A 19,339-nucleotide genomic window follows, 5' to 3' on the forward strand; every position below is an offset into this window, starting at 1 on the left:
CATATCATTCTCTAAATATCTGCAGTATAGCTATTTCTGTGTGTGCTTTCAGTGTTTCCCAATCTCCAAAATGGAATGCAGAATTGCATACCAATAACTACAATTTATTGCAAACTGTTTACAGTCTTAAATTAGTGACTTTTATCTTCTTGTTTTAAAATACTTTGAAATATGTGCTGAAGCCGGAAATGTTGTTGAGTAGAGAAATTTTAATTTTGTGGTAGTCTTCCATATGTGTATGAATATTAGAGATGAATTGAAAAATACACAATGACTGAATGAAAAGTGTAGAGATTATATTTCCTTGTGTTGTGTTTGGCTTTTTTTGAAGATTGCTAGAGAGGTTCCAAACACAACCTTTTAATTGGTTTTCCTTCATTTTTGGATGTTTCATCTTGAAGTAGCCAGGACCTGATCTTCAGAATTAGTGAGAAGTTTTGAACTTGCTCTGAGCAGTGGGCTGAACTTAAGGAGGAATCTTCAGTTCCCTTAGTGTGTTATCATGGGTCCGAGATTTTGCCCAGATAATTTGGATATACCTGGCATGGGCAAGCCAAACACCTGCAGATATCCCTAGCCCTGGTGTCCAGCCATATGGACAGAAATGCAAGAGTCATAGCATGGGTTCAGTGTGCTTGTACCTGTTGCCCTGCTACGATGTTGAAACAGCCCCTGAGAAGGTGGCGTTGCCTTCTCCCCCAAAAAGGCACACCTGAGCTGTGTGCTGTGTCCAAACTGTGTGGCTTCATGAGGATTCTGGCAGAGTAGGCAGAGCTCTCTGTTTAAAGAGGAGAACTTACCATTTCTCTTTGCTTCATGTTTAACCTTTAAATATTATATGAAAGAGGTAAGAAAAGCTCTTCAAATAAACAGCACAGAAGGGAAATTCCAAACCTGACAGAACAGACTGGGCAGAAGACCCATATGCCAAGGGGCTAATACTATACTGAAATCCTGGGTGTATACAAACTATAAAATATATTAATCCCTTGATATTTTTCTCTAGTCTTCTATTAGGAGGCAAAACAGTTGTTTGATGAAACATTTCAGATATTTGAAATAGCAAATGAATATAAAAGGTTGGAAATTCTGTGTTAAAATTACACTAAGTGTAGTCACAATGTCTTCTTACAGTTACAAAACCTACAACTTAGCATGAAGGAAGGGAAAGTGTTATTATTCCATTTGAACTTAGAATACATTTTAGTTGTTTTGCAGTAACTGCAAAAATAATTAGAAACACGTGTTAGCTACATCCTTTCTCCAAAATGCAGAGATCCTAGGCACTGCTGAAATTGAGTATTTCCTAAGAAGCCTCAAGTGCTTCACTTTAATAATGATTGTAGTAGGTAGTTGATGTTAAGTGGTAATTTCTTGGTGGTGACTTTATTTATCTTCTGTGCTTGTTTTGTGTGCTTTTTTATCAAAGAACTCTGCAAAGTTAGACCAATATTCAGATTCCATCATTTACTTATGTTTAATATTTGGCTGAATTTTATTCATTTCTGGAGAGTCCCAAAAGAACTTTAGGAGCCTTGAAATTTGAAATGGGATATGTGCCTAGAGTTCTTATTTATATCACATTTCAGTTAGAGAAAACTTGTTTTGGAATTTCAGATGAGTTCCTTGCTGCCCTGTTTTGAGCTGACTGTCAGAAAGAATTGAATATAATCTGATAAAATGGAGAATGCCCACTGCAGTTAATGCAGAGTGAGGAAGTGTTGATCAAGTTAGGGCCAGATTTCACTAGTTTTGCTCACATGGATGAGTACCTCATTTATCAGGTGGGTCCTCTCCCTTCTGTGGTTTTAATTCCCATTGCTATTCTGGCATATTCTCTTTCTTACAAACATCTCTATCCACCTTCTAAGCTTGGAGAAACTACTGTGGTCTTAAATCCAGGGGCTCATGTGCCTGAAGTCAAGCTGGAATGATATAAAAGAGGTACCTCATATAGTGTATCATCTCACATAGTGCTCACTTTTTCTTGGAATTTTCATCAGGAGATTTTGAAGACAGGTCTGGTGGGGAACTGTTGGTAGCGAGTGAATATGAACTTTAGAGAGAAAAGTTTTTCAGGTGTACAGAACAGCTATTTGAGCATAAGTATGTTCTGTTTTTCTCCTGGACTCCTATATTTAAATGAGTCCTGCTCAGAGACCTTTTCTTGCTAGAAAAATATTAAGGATATGTCCTTCCCTTGCACCTTTTCTGCGATATTTTCCTCCACATTTTTTGTAATAGGATGAATTGCCCAGCACTTTGGGACTTTTCACTGATTGAAGGGAAAAAAAAATTGCTTTGGAACTTGGGTTTGGGTTTGGTTTTGATTTGTTAGATTTTGTTTTGTTTTGTTTTTCTGGTAGAAAAGCCAGACTTCAAATCACATAGCAATATAAAAAATTGTAACAGTTAGAAAATCACAAGGGCAATGTAAGGGTAACTTAATATGGTAAAATAAACATAACAGAAATTTTGCATGAAAAAGATTCAAGTAGATCCAGTAATAAGACACATAATTCCATGTAACTGCATTTATGGGAGTACGGGGAAATGGCAAGCAGAAAGTTGCCAGGCAACCATTTGTTAAAAGACAAATCTTCATCCAACTTTCCAGTAATTCTGCATTTAGATAAGGAAAATTTATTCTGGTTTATCCAGATGATTTATCAGTGTTGAGCGTGTTTGAAAATGTATGGTGTCTCAGTATATTATAAAATGAGAAAGAAAATCTGAGAAAAGCAATATACAGTTAAGTACAACTGACTTGGAATGGGACTGGAAGACTCAACAAGTCAAGAATATTTATCCAACTATATTCCAGACTCCAGATCTGAGATCACCAGTATAATAAAATTACCTCAGTTCTTACGAGGGCATTATGGTTAACACAGGACTGGAAAAAGTCATCCTCAATTGCCATTTAGAAGCCCTTTTTTTTCTCACTTCTCCATCTTCTCACTCGTTCTTTTACTTTTCAGTGTAGCAATGTAAATAGTTACACTGAGGAGACCTACATTTCACCTACCCCAGCAATGTGAGAGCTTCTGAGCAATAAAATGGACTGTGAGTGTGCAAATACTGTTGGTTATTTTAGCATTAATGTGGGACAGGCCACCTGGAAGGAATTATGTATCTTTATATCAGGGGCATCATCTCTTGTCCAGTTTTATCATCACAATTAATTCAATTTTTCTAGAGCAGGATCACGTTTGCTCCCTTCTTCCACAAACTATTTCTTCCCCTCAAACAGTTGCCTCTTTCCCTTCTGCCCTCCCAAAAATCTTGGAGAAAACTGTATACCAGACTTTAATAACAAATCCTGGGACCAGAGTAGCCCAGTGCTGTCTCTTTGATGGCTCTCCCAAAAACGCTGTGATAATGGGAACTACCTGGTGATGAAACTTTCCAGGAAAGTGAGACCACTGCCTTTGACATGCTGGTATGCCATCCATGCAGCCTGTCCTGTGTAGTCCTCAATGCTACAAGTCTTCACACTGCATAGGACCAACCTTCTTGAAATAGAGCTCTTAGCTCTGAACTGAACTGAGAAATTAGGTGTGAAATCTGTAAGAAGTTTATGGACATAAAGAAGAAGACACAGCCTTCAGGACAAGCAATGTTATTTCTGTGGAAGCATTGTCAAACATGGCGTAGATCTGCAGTGAGAACCTAAGCAGTAAAACAACCTGTAGTTCACAGGTACAGATCAGAGGGGTATGGAGAAAGCACATTAGTGAGGTACCACACAAACAGGACAACTGTATCTCTGTGTGAGGCTAGGAAATAAATGGGTTGAGAAAGGGAATATTTTCTTTCTCACAGAAGACCTAGATAATATTTTGAACTTAAGTGAACAGTATCCTTGATCATACAGAATGCCAAAATAAATATTTGAGAGCTGCTTATCTTTAATCTCATGCAAACAAATGAAAGGCAGACCTTCTATTCTTGGGGTCTCAGGGAGCAAAGATTGTCTTTGCTACGACACAATATTTTGAAACAGATCTTGAAAAAACTTGAACAGTTATCAAGAAAATATATACTTCCTTTGACATATTGATGTGTATTCTGCTTCTTGGCCATAGGATTAGTTCTAAATGGTTTCCTCTGAATATTCTGAAGGTTCAATTATAACTGCTGGTATTTTCTTGGAGCTGTAGTAATTTCACTTCTTATTTCAGGAGATCTCTGCATAATCACATTTCTTGACAGGGTCCCATAGGCGTTGCAGGTTTGACCTGCTGACCCACAAGGCTAGCCGTGGACTTTTATAGAGGTGGATCATCTTACATTTTTTAATTGGATTTAAACTGGTTCTCCTTACTTGTGACCAAAGGAGGGGAGGAAAGGTTTTCTAAAGCAGTATCACCCAGGAATAGTGTGGCCAGCAGGACCAGGAAAATGATTGTCCTGCTGCACTCAGCCCTGGTGAGGCCACAGCTCAAATCCCGTGCCCAGTTTTGAGCCCCTCACTACAAGAAGGGCATTGAGGGACTGGAGAGAGTCCAGAGCTGGGGAAGGGTCTGGGGCACAAGTCTGATGAGGTGTGGCTAAGGGAGCTGAGGGTGTTCAGCCTGGAGAAAAGGGGTTTAGAGCAGAACTTACTGTTCTCTACACTACCTGAAAGGAGGTGTAGCCATGAGATCAGTGTCTTCTCCCAGGTAACAAATGATAGAGCAGAAGGAAATGGCCTCAAGTTGCACCAGGGGGGTTTAAATTGGATATTAGGAAACATTTCTTCGCTGAAAGTGTGGTCAAGTGTTGGAGCAGACTGCTTAAGGAAGAGTTTGAGTCACTGTCTCTGGAGGTGTTTAAGAGACCTGTTTGATCTTGGTGTTTGCTGGAGATCTGCACAGGCATGTAAGGTAATGTGTTCTGTTGCCTGGGGGTAATCCAGCTTTAGCCTAGCTCCTATGTTTTTTTACATCCCTATTGCCTGCAGAGACACTTTAAACCTCAGTTTTGCCTGTGTGGGCCAGTGGGTTTATACCAAAGCTGAACCAGTTAAGCAATGAAAAGAAGTTACTTAGAGCCTGAGTTCAAAGTCAAGACAGAATTACCATGAAATATTAATACAGACAAAAAGTCAAAGAAGAAATGGTACAGTGCAGGTAGCCCTGCAGTTGTGATAGAAACATTCTTTATGTTCTTATATTTATGTCCTGAATTTTTATGAAAGTAAGCATTTTTTCTCTGTTTATTTGATTTGGTGGTGTATTTAATTTGTTATGTTATCAAAGTCTGTATAAACTGAAAGGCTGCCAATTACAGTTATAAAAAGTTGCAGCAAAATGAAAGTATTAGTGCTTAGGAGATTTCATAACTGTCTGTTTGCCTTCCATAGCTATTTTCTGCTGGAAAAATCACAGACACCAGAGTAGCTGAGCTGAAGGAACAGTACACCCTGCTGCATGAGGCTGTGATAAGGTATAATATTCCTTTTTAGACTTTCAGTAGCCAAAGCATTATGTTTTTAAAGTACTTTCTGCTCATGCTGAAGCCTTATTATCATTTAAGGCTTTCTTAGAGTTATAGTTCATAGAAAGGAAGCCAAAACACAAGGTTGAAAACCACTATTATTTAATAGGAACTTTCAAGTTAATTTGCGATACTTAAATACTTGTTTGAAACACATCTTTCTTTCTAATACAAACATAATAATACTGGGAATGGATGTACAGACTGTAACAGACAGCATACCTGTAATTATCAGTAAAATCAGCATCATGATATTCTTGTTACATTCTTGTAATGCATACCATAATATCCACTGTATTAACAATATTTTATCCCACTTTCACTGAGAGTCCAAATTAAAAACTTTATGGCAATTCTGTCATTAAAGCTAAAGCCTAATTTAAGTATCCTAAAACTAATTCAGGTTATACCTGCTTATTTGGATGATGCTGGGATTTCGGTGCCTCCTGGCAGTCTGAATAGCAGCAACTGCAAAGTAATGTAAAGTAATTTGAAAAAGGGTTCTCAAAATACTTAGATAACAGTTATTCTTGAGGATAGCTGAGTCTTCTGGTTTTGTCTTAATAAAATGGGGAGTTGGGAGATGATTCTGACTCTGTGAAACATCATCTGACTTTATTTCAGGTTACTGAGATAGATAGCAAATCTTTCTGAGAAGCAGAGTTAAAAACAGCACTTCAGTGTTGTTCAGGTTCCTAGAAAATACAAGAAGACTTTTCTAACTGCTCAGATCTGAACATATTTTGTGGTGTTTGGATTAATTGATAGAGAGAGTTTCTACCACATTGGTGTTCACTGAGCTGAAGCAGAAACCAGTAGCTGCCAATTAGTTGATTTTCACCCAGTGTTAGTTTGAAAACAGTCTTTCATTGGAAAAATACAAACAAATTCCTATGTGTTTTATGTATTTATAGAGTATTCTTTTTTATGGGACATTATGTAAAGGCAATCTCTTTGTGTGTCTAACAAGTGGAATAGTGCCTGAGTGTAAACAGCACTCAGCTGTCCTTTCTGTCACACTTAAAACTACCCTTAACAGAATGCACCAAAAGCATGAAAATGTTAGATGGTAGATTACATCTCTCATTCTTTCCATCATTCTCACAGGAGTATGAAATGGCCATGCTTCTGTAAGAAATTGGATCAGAGATCATGATGTCCCATTCTGTATTAGATGTAGTTGTGTGTCACAGCAGAGCACCAATGTGTGAGCAAGCACTAATTCTCACAGACAAACTTCTCCTACTGCTAAAAGTCAGCAAGGGAAATCAATTACAAAAAACTCATCATGATTTCCAGTATATTTTAAGGACATCAAAAGTGGGATTCAGGCATCAAAATTAGGATTCAATTGTCCATATGTTAAGCAGGTAGACATACTTATCTGAACAAGGTACCAAGGGTCTCTTAACACTCTATAGAAAGAAATAGGGACTTCCTCCTTATCCAGACATCTGCAAGGGTCTGCTTTTCCATCAGCTGTAAGGATTGTCCTGGTTGTAAGTGCAGTATGTGTGTATATTCTCTTCCTGAAAAGAGCCCTTCACAGGATCAATACTGCTTTTTAATTGTTAGTTCTTCATTCTAACATGTGCTGTACAGTTCTCTGGATCAACAACTTATTTTTTCACATATTACAGTTGAATTCAATCCCTTTCCTAATTAATGCCCACCTGTCCTAGTGTTGTTGCAATGCCATGTTAAGACAAATGACACAGGATGAGGTTTTCAAGCTCTGTGTGGTTTTTTCTTTCCTTTTTTAGCATATAAAAATCTCAAAGAGAAAGCCTTATATATCTTAAGCAGCACAGTTCCCTGTGACAGCTGTTCCCAACTATTACAACTGGTCTCTCTGATATACAATACAAATTTGTCTAACATCATGAGTGCAATTACTCTGTGTGCAGGTCATTTCCAAGGCTGTTGCCAATGTACACAGAGCTATAAGTGCAGTCCTCTGTTTAGTGGCAAATTTATTTCTTGCTTTCAGTTTGGCAAAATTTGGCAGTTCTAACAGCTGAAAGATGTCACCTGGCAGATAACATCTTAGATAGTTTTCTGTAAAGTCTTAAGTGGTTTGAATTTATGTTTGCTGAGAACAGGCTGTCATCCCATTGTGGTGCTGTCTCACCCATCCACTTTGTAGTAAGGCTGCATCTAAAGTTGAAGTATCTGATCTTGTATTTGGCCCCTGAAAACCTTTTTAGTCACTCAATTATGTGGCCTAATTGTAGAATTTATTTATATTATCTCAATTTAGGAACGTAGTATGAATATTCTGTTAACCCAAACTGGAAAATACTCAGATAATAACAAAGATTCATTAGCAGATTGGGATTCTTATTTTCTTAAGCCTCTGCTAAATTACTAATTATTCCACAAATTCAAAAGCTGCCACATCAGACTGCACAAACTTACTTTTGCAGTCATGGGATTCTGTATGTGTACATTGTGTAGATGTGCAGCTATTTCTTCATTGTCTTCAATTAAATTCAAATCAACACATGAAAAAATACTGTTGGTAGCTGTAGGGAGCAAAATCTAGATTCAACACTCAATTCTTGTTTCTGCTTTTCTTTTTTTTATTATCTTGAAAGAATAAATACTCAGAATTTTGTTTTTATGAATTCACTTACATGTTTATGTAACTCTATGTAAAGTGTATGTTATGAGAGAATTGTGTTTGAAATTCTGTATTACTACAACCAATTATATTTTCTCACACAACTGCATGCATTCTGTTAGATTTAAAGATTTAAATAATCATATCGAATCCAGTGTCAATAAGTCTGGGTTTTTTTGCTTAACATATATGTGTAAACACATGAAATTATTTGTTCATGATGAAGGCACACTGTTTTCTCTTGAATTCTGTGGTTTTCTTATTTTCTAGTTTAGAAACAGGAAGTTGTTATCTAGGGAGAAATCTTGCATGAATCAAAGTTTTTCTGCAATATTATTTCAGCTATGTTTGTGCAATATCATCAGTTTTATATTTTGTATTTTTATCATCCTTTTACCATCTCTATTCTTTGGTATGATATGTAATTTCTCTTTCTGTTTAAGCCATAAATGTCAAATTTGAGCCAAAATTTATGTCTAGAGTTTCTCAATATGGGAAATTCTAAGTTCCTTTGTTTAAAAAAAAATATTGCACTATATTTTTAATTAGTAAAACACAAGTGATAGAGTTCATTCTTCTACATAACTTGTGACTAATTTTACTAGACCATTATATAAAACTCATAATATAGTAATATTGAGGAGGCATACACAATATTTCTGTAGCATAAATCAGAGGTTTATGTGTAGTGCATTGTATATGAATTTTCATACTGTTGTTCCTTTAAGAGTTTTCCATAATAATCAATGTATTTTACTAATAGCCTTTAGGATGTTTTTCAACTATCACCACACAAGTTTTTAAGTATATTATGAATACCAGTCTCCAGACACTGACAGGTGTTAGTTTGTTCTTTCTGTGGAGCTAGTCTGGTGATACAAAGCAGATCATTGATCTACAGGCCTTCTAATAAGCTTCCACAGATGTGCACAAATGTATTTCCAGCTTTTGTTTCATTACATGAGTTATTTCAGGTCTTAGTGGCACTAAAGCAGTAGCAAGATGTAATTCATCACTGGGTAGATGTCCTGGTGTTTATTAAGAACTTAAAGATGTCATATAGTCCAGACTGGGCCTTGTCCTGGTGGATACTTCACTATTATAGGTCTCCACTCTTAATCAGATCAAGCCTTTGGCACTTCTTAGGATAAAATGGATTCCCTCTCTCTTCATTTTTGTTCAGGAAGTGTTAGACAAATAAATTGGACTAAGTAACAGTCTGCCATCTGGTTGAAATTAGATGAGATGAATCTCACTCCAACTGTAGGTATGCAGAAAAACCCCTCTGAGACCAGATTCCACTGCTCTCATGGCATCATAGGATGATTTGGGTTTGAACAGGATTCAGGAGATCCAACCTCCTGCCCAAGGCAGGGTCAGCTAGGAGGTCAGGTGGGATTATACAGATCTTAATTCCATCTCATTTTACAAACCTTCAATTAAATATTATAGATATGTAAAGAAATATAAATACAAAGCTTGTGCTTCACATTGACTAGGTCTAAACTAGTCTATTGAATGCAGTTTACAGGAATCTGAGAGCCAGCTGTTGCAGGAAGCTGAACGCCTGAGTGCAGAGCTGGAACAACAAAGTGAACTGGAAAAAGCAGAACAGTTTCCTGAAGAAGCTCCCAGTGAAGCTTCCCAAATAAGGAGACAACTTTTCAGCTGCCGAAGTGAATACAATGCTATTAAAGGAAGAGTGCATGAAAATCGGTTGAAGATAGAATGGTAGGTGAAAGTGGTCAAATGCTGCGAATTTTATCATAGATAATGTGAAAAGATGATCAATAGAATAAAAATCAATCTCCTTTACATTTTACATGGACACATTTCTTGATGGCTGTTAAGTGGATTGCCACAAACTTTCCCCAGTCACAGGAACATGTCAATGATGAATAAATTTGCCATGGTCAGATTTGTAGATAGTTTTAAATTTAGAACATGGATGGGGTTCTTTAAAATGCTGTTTAAAATTTGCTGCAATGGATGAACAATATTTAGGTAGGGAGAATTCCCATGAGCAATTCTAGTCTAGAACACCTTCAATACAGATGTTTAAAGTGTCTCAGAGACCTGTTGGCTTGGATTTTATGGAACAATGTCATAAATAGACCCAATTCTATTTTTAACATCAGTAGCGTGGTGCGTTCAAGTTTTTCTATTCAGGTGTTCCAAGGGAAGTACTTGTATATTCTAATGGCAGAAAAATGATAAATTTCCTGGGAAAGGAGTGAAATCTTAACATTTCTATATAAGGACAACAGTCCAGAATTATTTTGGTATTGTATACATTTCAATTATCTGCATACTTTATACTAAAATCACAAGCAGAAATACTGCATTTGTAAGAATATATACAGAGGCAGATGAAATCAGATTTTTATTTTGTGGGGGACTTGCTATTTTTACCCATCTTCAATCCAGCTGTAGTGTCATTGGTGTGTATATAACTGCAAGCACACAATGTCAGCCTCTCAGAAGTTAAGATTATTATTCTGCAAGGAAATCAGGAACACTGATTTCACTGTACACACTGCATGGAGCAGGTTTTGCTGGCAATTCTTTCTTCATTTCTTTTGCTTTTTTAGAGCCAAGTATTTGCTCTTAAGAGAAAAAGAAACTTGAGAAGAAACAAACTGGGAGTGGGAAAGAAACATGGAAAGCATCTGGAAAAAATTATTTGCTATGAGATAACTAAGAAACATGAAATTTCCTGAAATAATTATTAAATACAGAATTTATTGCAATTTCCAAGCAGTCCAGAAATTAGTTCTTCAGAAGTATCATGTTTTTTAACCATTTGTCCTCATATCTTTTGAACATTTTTCTCTGATTTTGCATCAATTTCCAAAAAAATTATGAGGACTTATATGTTTAGGTACTATTTTCCCATTCTCTATTTTCTACCTCCAGTGAAAATGAGAACTCTATTCTATACAAAATGCAGTGTAGGCATTATTTCAATTATCCTTGCACATTTACTGGATTAATTTTTATATATGAACTGAACATCTTGCAGATTAAAAATCCGCTTTTTGGGTTAGTCGTGCTGTAAAAAATGTTCCTTCACTGTAGTAGGAAACTTATGTCTTATGTATTGCCCAGGATCAAATCCAGCTGTACAGTCTGACCAGAGGTCTGTGAGGTGCATTATCTAATAGAAACCAAAAGTGCAGCTCCAGCCTCTCATGATGTGGGGATTTCATGAGCCAAATACAGTCCTCTGTGTTTGGGAATCCTCAGCTGACCCCTAGTCCTTTGAACTTCTCCTGTCTCCTCCAGAACAAACTTCTGACATTGCAACACGCTGGGCAAAGCGTTCCACAGATTTACTACGTAAGAACTGCCACCTCCTTACTTTTTTAACCTGACCCCTACAGCTTCATTGAGTGCCCTGCAGTTCTTGTAATGGATGAGACAATGAGCATCTGATTCACTGCTGCAGAATGGTTTGATAGATCTCTTTTGTACAACACCTTGCCCTTTTAATTTGTCAATTTTTCAAACTCTGGAGCTACAGATTATTTAATTGTTCCCTGTTTGGAATCTGTTTCATGCCTGATGGTAGCATTGGGTCTTATGTGTGTTGTGGATGTGCCTTGGTTATATGTGGATTTGCTTACTGGGAGAGAATTTCCAGAAATATTCAAGAAATTATACTGATTTTGAGTTGGACTAGTCTAGAACAAACAGGACTCGCACAACATGTGTGAAGAATGGGTGAGTGAATGTAGTGAAGAAATGAGAAGTGGACTATGAAGAAAACCAGATTATTTGTGTGAATACATGTTTGTAATGAAGGGATGAGTTTGGTGCCTGTGACAGACAGTGAAAGTGAATGTCCAGAATAGAGTTGTGAGTAGCAGGTGATCTAATGGTAAAGCTGATGCAAAATGAAGATCCATATGCTTGCTGGTTTAATCCAAAGAGTAAAGCAATGTTTTCTGAAATATCTGGTGCATGGACAATGTCACAGAGGGGAGGGAAGCTGCATCAAAAATATTAGAAGTTTGCTGTTAGCTTGCTGTTTGGTTTTCTTAATTTCTCAGGATAAAAAGTCATGGCCCAACCTCTCTTGGCCCTTGATCTCTCTGGAACACAGTTTCCCTTGTTGTCCAACTGTGTTAATACAGTCCCAGCTGTGCTTGGCACTTACCAGTAAATTTCTCTTTGGGAATTATGACTAATGGCTGTTCAGTCTGAAAACAAACATGTTGTTTATTTACTTTTGCATGTATAGCAGGCAGGGAGCATGGAGGGAGAAAGGTTTTGAAGGGTTTATCTGTGTCTCTTATCTATTGCTTTATGGTTTTTTTAGAATGTCTACTCCGACCTAGTGCTGAGCTGAAAGTGAGAAATCTGATCTTGTTTCCCTGGTTCTGCAGATCTCTGTTCCCCTGTTTCTGAAAACCTTTATTTCTCTGAAGCATCCCTCTTATCTCTGATGACTTTATTCCCTGCCTTAATTCACTTTCTCTGGTATCTGAGTGTACTTAGCCCCTTTTTTGAACTCGGATTTAAATCTGACAATGACAATGTTTCATACTCAAGGAGTCATACAGATATGCCATAACATTAACAAAAGTCTCAAGGTCTCTTAATATTCCATACTCTTCTATCCCTATTTAATTTCCTATTTGCTTGCCTCTGTAAACAATTTTTTCCAGACCTTTCTGAACAGCTGAAGATGATATTTCACTTTCTGTCTTAATTCTTTGTAGTTCAAATGAATAGTCAGCATTCCCAGAATAAATTCAATTTCTGCATTGAAGTATCATCAGGTTTTCGGGAATTTTGTGACTTTTTTCATCATTTCAATACATACATGAGGTGTTCAGTGTATTTCTTGACACACTTCAGCTGTCAGGGAAGTCACCCTGAGGGTGACTGCATGTTTGGGGTGTGTTCCCACTGTAGGTATGTGCCTCCTCTCCCAGTCTGTGGCCTGTTCTGCCGTGTGGATGTACTGGGGTCATTGCTGGTGTGTCTGCCTGAGAGCTCAGGGGATGAACAAGGGTTGGAAAGATTTTACTGAGCTTATAAGGCTTGGGCCACCATCCCAAAGTCAGAGCTGACTCTGGGAGTATTCTTCCGCTCAAAAAGTACTTGGCAAGGGTAATGAAGTAGAGGGAAGAAGGGTCATCTCCACTCAGTTCTGCTAAAATTGCTCTCAGAGCCATGAAATGTCTTCATATAATTGATAAGAAGCCTCAGAAAGTAGGAATATAGATCAAAAAAATCAAATTAGTGGAACAAGAAGGAAAGAATCAGTGTGATCAGCGAGGATTTGTTCTGGCTTAAGGAGACATTTCACTTTAATGTTCATGTGAGTCTTGGAGTTCTGATTTGAGACAAAATAAAGAAGAACTGGTTTTCTTTATTACACAATGGTATCAACAATTGTTTATTGCTGAGAAATGATAAATACTAAATCTAAATCTATCATCTAAACACTTCATTTAAACTTAAGCAATTAATTTGTACTAAATTTATCTATAACGAGAGTTTGTGAGATTAAAGGTGCCTGAAACTTGAAAACAATTTTATTTGAAAACCTAGGTCCAATCTCCAGCTCTTACAGTGATTTGTTCAGGTAACAAAACAGCTCCTCACTGAAGAACTCTGCAACTGCATGCAAGTCAGGGTTGCAAAACTGATTTTGTCCTTGTAGAAGCATTGCAAAAAGGAAAACTATTTCAACACTTGTAATTATTTCTGTATTAGTCACTCAATAATTAGAAAGAGAAAAGTTAAGCTGTTATCCATAGCTTCTCTAGTAAAGAATTACAGGCCATAAGTAAAATAAATAGCACCACAGCTGAAGATATCAGCTGGTCTTGTGACTGCATTTTCTGGTACCTACAAATTAATTACAGCTCATAGCCTTACAGGAAGCTCATGCTGGCAGCTTGTCAGCTGTGACAACTTCTACCTGTGGTCACTGGATTATAGTTGAGAGGTGCCAAACACTTTCTATGGATTTCCAGGCAATCCCAGCTCTGAGAGACAGCAGCTGAAGGAGTTCACTTTCTTCCATGATGGGACTTCTAATGCTAACAGTGTTGTGGTTATTCTGTGAGCTGAGGAAGTGAAATGGACTTCTGTTGACAACTACCCCTACATTTCTTAATCTCTCCTTCTTAATTTTTTATTTCTGTGTCAGCTTGCAGCTGTAAATGTCTCTCAGGGAAAAATCTGGAATGTATTTTTATTAATGACCCAATTTTCCAACTGCCTTTTTTTAACTCATTACAACTGCACCTCTGACAGCTTTTCATGTACAGTACTGTTATCAGGCTCCATGAAAATAAGAAATTAGAAACATTTGCACACATTAATGCCCAAACTTAAGTGTTTTATCTTCTTTCCATTGTGTGTATTGTTAGAGGTATAACAATGGTAATAATAAAATCCACATGATGTTGAAAAATACATCCATCAAGGAAGGGCTATAAAATAATGGGAAATTTAAATGCCTAATGCCAATTGCAGCTGTTTTGTTTGTTGCAATTGATGTCTAAGTAAAACAGTCATGAGGTTGATATCCATATAACAAAGATTATAAAGTTCAATTGCTAAATGGAAAAACCAGAATTTCTATGCTTTTCGTAAATTAAGCATCTATGTTTATTTGTTAAATCAGAGACTAAACTCCAATTATTGGAAGAATCTTATTTGATTCCTAAATGTGTGTTAATCATCCTGCCTCCCCTTTAGAGTCCACAGAGAGATATATATATTATCTTCAACTGGTAATTTTTGTCATCCTAAAACAGTCACCTGGAAAGTGAGATGGCCTGCCCTTTGGAGGTCCCAGTTTTTATCCCTTACAGTAAGGAAGCCCTGAAGTAAGGATGCTAGCATAGGGCTGCCTGGCTTCTGGCTATGGGCAGCTAGATCAAACTTATTGCTCAAAAGGGAGAGAGTTAACTTATTTCTTTTTACCCATTTTTTCTTTTCACACTTCCACAGGTTTTTGTGTGGAAGTAATTGGTCTGCCAGCTATTTAGGGAACTTGGCCCTTGTCATTCACCATTGCCTTTGTTTATGTCACAGAAAATCAAGTGTTCAAATCACTTTACTTTTGCTGGATGGAAAAGTCTTTGTTATGAAACTGGAATGCTTCCACACGAATCTGTCCTCATGAGTGAGGAATGTGACAAAAGAAAACAGTGTCAGCTTTGCTCTCCCTCCTGATCTTTGGTATTGCTCTTTTGATCGTCCAGCATGATATGAAAGAGGGCACAGCACGGACTAACCACAAGCCCTGCAGTACCTCTTTAATCATTTTGCACAGGACTTATTTAATAATATTTTGTGACAGTCAAACAGTTATGGATATTTGTGCAAAGTGGGCATTCATTATCCTTAGTGTGATTATGCCAGTCCCAAGGAGTTCAATTAGAAGTACTGCCAAAATGGGTTTGGAATATGATTTTGGAATTTTGGAATTTTTTAAAATTAAATGTATCAGTTTTGGAGGAAGGTTGATTTAAATTCAACCTTTTTCTTTAACAGATTTTGTTTTGCAAACTAGTTCACTCTGTGGCTGTTCAAATGCTGGCTTTCAAATTAGTTTTTAGTCTTTACCAGTCCCTGTAGAGGCATACTTGTTGTCTGCCCATACAAATATCATACATGCTGTATATCAACAACATCTACCCTGTGTCTATTTTCTCTTTGCTCTTCATCTGAGCCAGAGCTTCTTATTCGTGGGAGAAATGTTGGTTTTTTGTTCTGTTTATATTGCAACACCACCAACCCAGTTCTCTTTTTTTCACTATTTCCTTTCCTTAACTAGAAATATGCTTCCTGAGGCTTCCAGGTATAAGCTTCACTGCTTTTGATGGAGGACTCAAATTTAAGAAAGAGTTTATTGAGAGAGTGGGAGTGGTGGCATGGAGGAGGGAATCTTAAATCAGTCCTGCTAAAGGATTGAGCATAAGGTCCTAGGGATGGTCCTCCATGAGGTTGGCTGCTGGGAGATTGATCTCTGTTCCTGTGACCACACACTTTCTAAAACCTGAGCCACCACCACCACCATGCAAAGTCTTGCACTGCTGCTGGAAGGTTTCAGAAGGAAAAAAGAAATAGCAATCAGCTGCCTCTTTTCTGTATCAGCCACATTATGAGGTAACTGTAATAGCTGCTTTTGGTGGGTGGGCATGCTCAGGAGTCCCTTGCCATTGTTATAACTCCAAGTGACACAACTGTTTTATGGAAGTTTGTCTCTTTCTCTTAATTCTTCCCTAATTTAAATAGTTATTTATTCTACCAGACTGCCATGTGTCTCAACAAAATTGACCAGCACATCCTCTTACTGGAGTTATAAATTGAAGCACTGAAGTTGATTCTCTGCTATACCGGGAACAGTGGACTCAGTGAAGTTGTTTGGTTGTGATGGCACACAGACTGCTGCAGCCCATTTACCTACTGTAGATGCACAACTGTGGGGATGCACCTTCAGAAGGGATCAGTTTTTGTATTTGGCAGTATTTACCTACCTGCTACCAAGAAGCTCCCTATGGTAAATCCAACAAACTTGTTGGCTGAGCTCCCTTTTTATAACCATTCCTTCATCTTTCTCAGGGCAGTGTTCCTAAACACCCATAAGATTTGAGAGCTTCCCCGTTTTTTCCTTTCTTCCTTCTTCACTTTAGCATCTGTCCCGATTGTTGCCTGAAATTAAATTGCAATTTAGTTTTGGATATAGGTTAAGATGACTGTGGCTATTCAATTTACTTTTCTACCATACTCATTTGGCTTAGCCTATAACCCCTGCCACTTTTCAGGACTTTTTTTTCCACAGGATCCAGTCCAGATTTGAGGAGCTTCAGTTACAGTTGTCTGAAGAGTAAATTTGTATGTGAAAACATTTATAGGAAGAAGAAGATGTCTCACTAGCAGCTGCACTTTCTTTGATACTTGATGTCTTTGTGGCTATTTATTACCCATGTCCTCTTTCCTTTTGTCACATTTCTCTGTTAACATTTTGTTTTCTGAGGTTGGGAGGAACTGTGGATGCAGGGTGCCACTAGTAAAAGGCAAGGGTGAGTGAGGCGTGAATGCACCCCTGCAGGAGGTCGTCACTCTAAGAAAAATTAGGTTGAAATTTTTAGATGTGTGCACTGTAGAAAAAGATGTGTGCACCTCCATATGCACATACCCAGTCCTTCAGGACCCCCAGTCATCAGTCAGCAAACTTGCTTTAAATCTGAGCACCTTTCATGCTAATTCACTATGTGTTTTAGTCTAACACAGGATAGGCTTTCATACTTTCTCACCATTTACTATATTACAGCAATGATTATTCTATTACTAATATATTTAGTTCTGCTTTGATTTTTACTGTAGTTTGAGAGAAGAAAAAAAGCTTCTGGAAGATGAATATGAAAGAATGTCAAAAGAAAAGGCAAGTATGAAACATGAGAAAAGCAACGTTTTATGTTCTGACAACTAACATATAAAAATCACTGAAAATATTTTCTCAGTGTGCATTTCTAGAGTTTATTTTAAATAGAATATATAGAAAATATATTTTAAAAGAACTAGATTCTGTAGGCTATATTAGATCATTCAATTTCGATAACTATTAAATAACTGATTCAGAAAAGATTTGGAATTTTTTTTACCCAAGGAAATGTTTACTGTATTCAGCAAATAGATACTGCATGTAAAAGTAGCTGGAGGTTTTTGGTTCTAGGATGTGAACATGAAAAATACATTTGTAGTCATAAGTCCTGAGGAATATTTGTGGCTTTGTTGGAAATAAATTCTGTTAGTATTGATGGAAGAAACACTCATCTGGTAAAAAAAATACATTTCATATCTTGTCAATAAAAATGTTATCATCATTCAATGTTAGTGAGTCTGTGTTATCAGAAACCTGCAAAATGTAAAAGGGAAAATACAATTAATCTGGTCTTTTACTTCATTTTTAAAGAGAAATGATAAAGTTCAACAGTTGAAAGAAAGTTGTGATGAGCTCAGCAAAGAAGTAATCCAGAGGAAAGCAGAAATTGATTCAATAAAAGAAGCTGTTTCATCCAAAGAAAAGATGATATTAACAGATGAGGAAGAAAGGAAAAAGCTTCAGGAGATGCATACTTATTTAAAAGTAACACAAAATTAATTGTGCCTATGTATCTGTGAGTACGTGTGCATGTGTGTGTGTACGAGTCCATGTTTTGCCCAAAGGAGCAGTGAATCTTCTGGGTGTTGTCATTCCAAATTCATTGTGCCATTACATTAAATATTGGACCATTTTCCAATAGTCATGAAACATGCTGCTGTGCCATATCCTTATTGCTCCTGTAGGACATACTAAGAGTCATGATTTTGATTAAAAGGTGGTTTCTATAAAGACATCTTAGTTATGTTGTGTTATTTTTGGTTGCTCAGATTACAGTTAATACAGATTTACACTGAGAATTAAAAACACATCGGGGTCTACTTCCTTCCATGGTATAAATAGCATAATAAGATGTATTAATAATATTCAAGCATAATTTTTGTCTTGAAGATACACTTAAATTGTAAACGTCAATGTTTAGTTTTAAAAGTAGGGGCTACAATTCTCTGGGAAAAACTCAAACAATTAAAAAATGTTTCCTACTGATTTTCACGGCAGTTTTAAATTCATATTACTGCTGTGAAAACTCATCAGCTTTTGAAGCTATTAATCAAACCTTTCTGTTTTGTTATTAGGCTGAGCTAGTTAGGATCCTTGGTGTTCCAAAGCAACTTGCAAAAGAAACTGAGAAGTTGAAACAGAAAAAAATGTATGTCTTTAACAAATAATTCTATATACATGAATATATATATATATCTATGACTTCTTCTCATCCCTTGGTTATAGAAATGATTGAGGATGGTTGTTGATTAAAATTAGAATCAACATTTAAACTAACAATTCCACAGCTCACAGTGTGGCCTGAGCTACAAACCCATTCTCCCTGAGTCCTTCTGTACCAGCTGTGGAGTCACAGCTGCTTTGCTGTAAGGTCCTAATACTTCATCAGAGGAAATGCAAGTCAGCAGCCAGCCTTTTCTCCCTCTCTCTCATGAAGCTGGGGTTCTTTTCCTCTGAAGCATGGGATGTGCTGTTTTCTCTAAGTGTAAAATCCAATTAACTCTGTGCAGTTTCAGCCAGGTCACGCACAGATCCCAGCAGTCCCATTGCCATCCAGATGAATGAAGGTTTTTATCCTGTCTATGCACAGGGTTACACTG

General features: G+C 37.1%; 1 protein-coding gene across 1 annotated transcript in view; it reads left to right on the top strand.

Moving 5' to 3' along the window:
• CCDC146 (coiled-coil domain containing 146) overlaps positions 1 to 19,339 on the top strand; it is a 57,758-nt gene that overhangs the window by 17,740 nt on the left and 20,679 nt on the right. The window contains exons 3-6 of the mRNA XM_030960842.1: positions 5,348 to 5,430; positions 9,629 to 9,835; positions 17,462 to 17,519; positions 18,815 to 18,888. Of these exons, the coding sequence (XP_030816702.1) occupies positions 5,348 to 5,430; positions 9,629 to 9,835; positions 17,462 to 17,519; positions 18,815 to 18,888 (422 nt within the window). The remainder of the gene's footprint in view (positions 1 to 5,347; positions 5,431 to 9,628; positions 9,836 to 17,461; positions 17,520 to 18,814; positions 18,889 to 19,339) is intronic.

This window comes from Camarhynchus parvulus, chromosome 1A (genome assembly GCF_901933205.1).
Source record: "Camarhynchus parvulus chromosome 1A, STF_HiC, whole genome shotgun sequence".
Classification (NCBI taxonomy): Eukaryota; Metazoa; Chordata; class Aves; order Passeriformes; family Thraupidae; genus Camarhynchus; species Camarhynchus parvulus.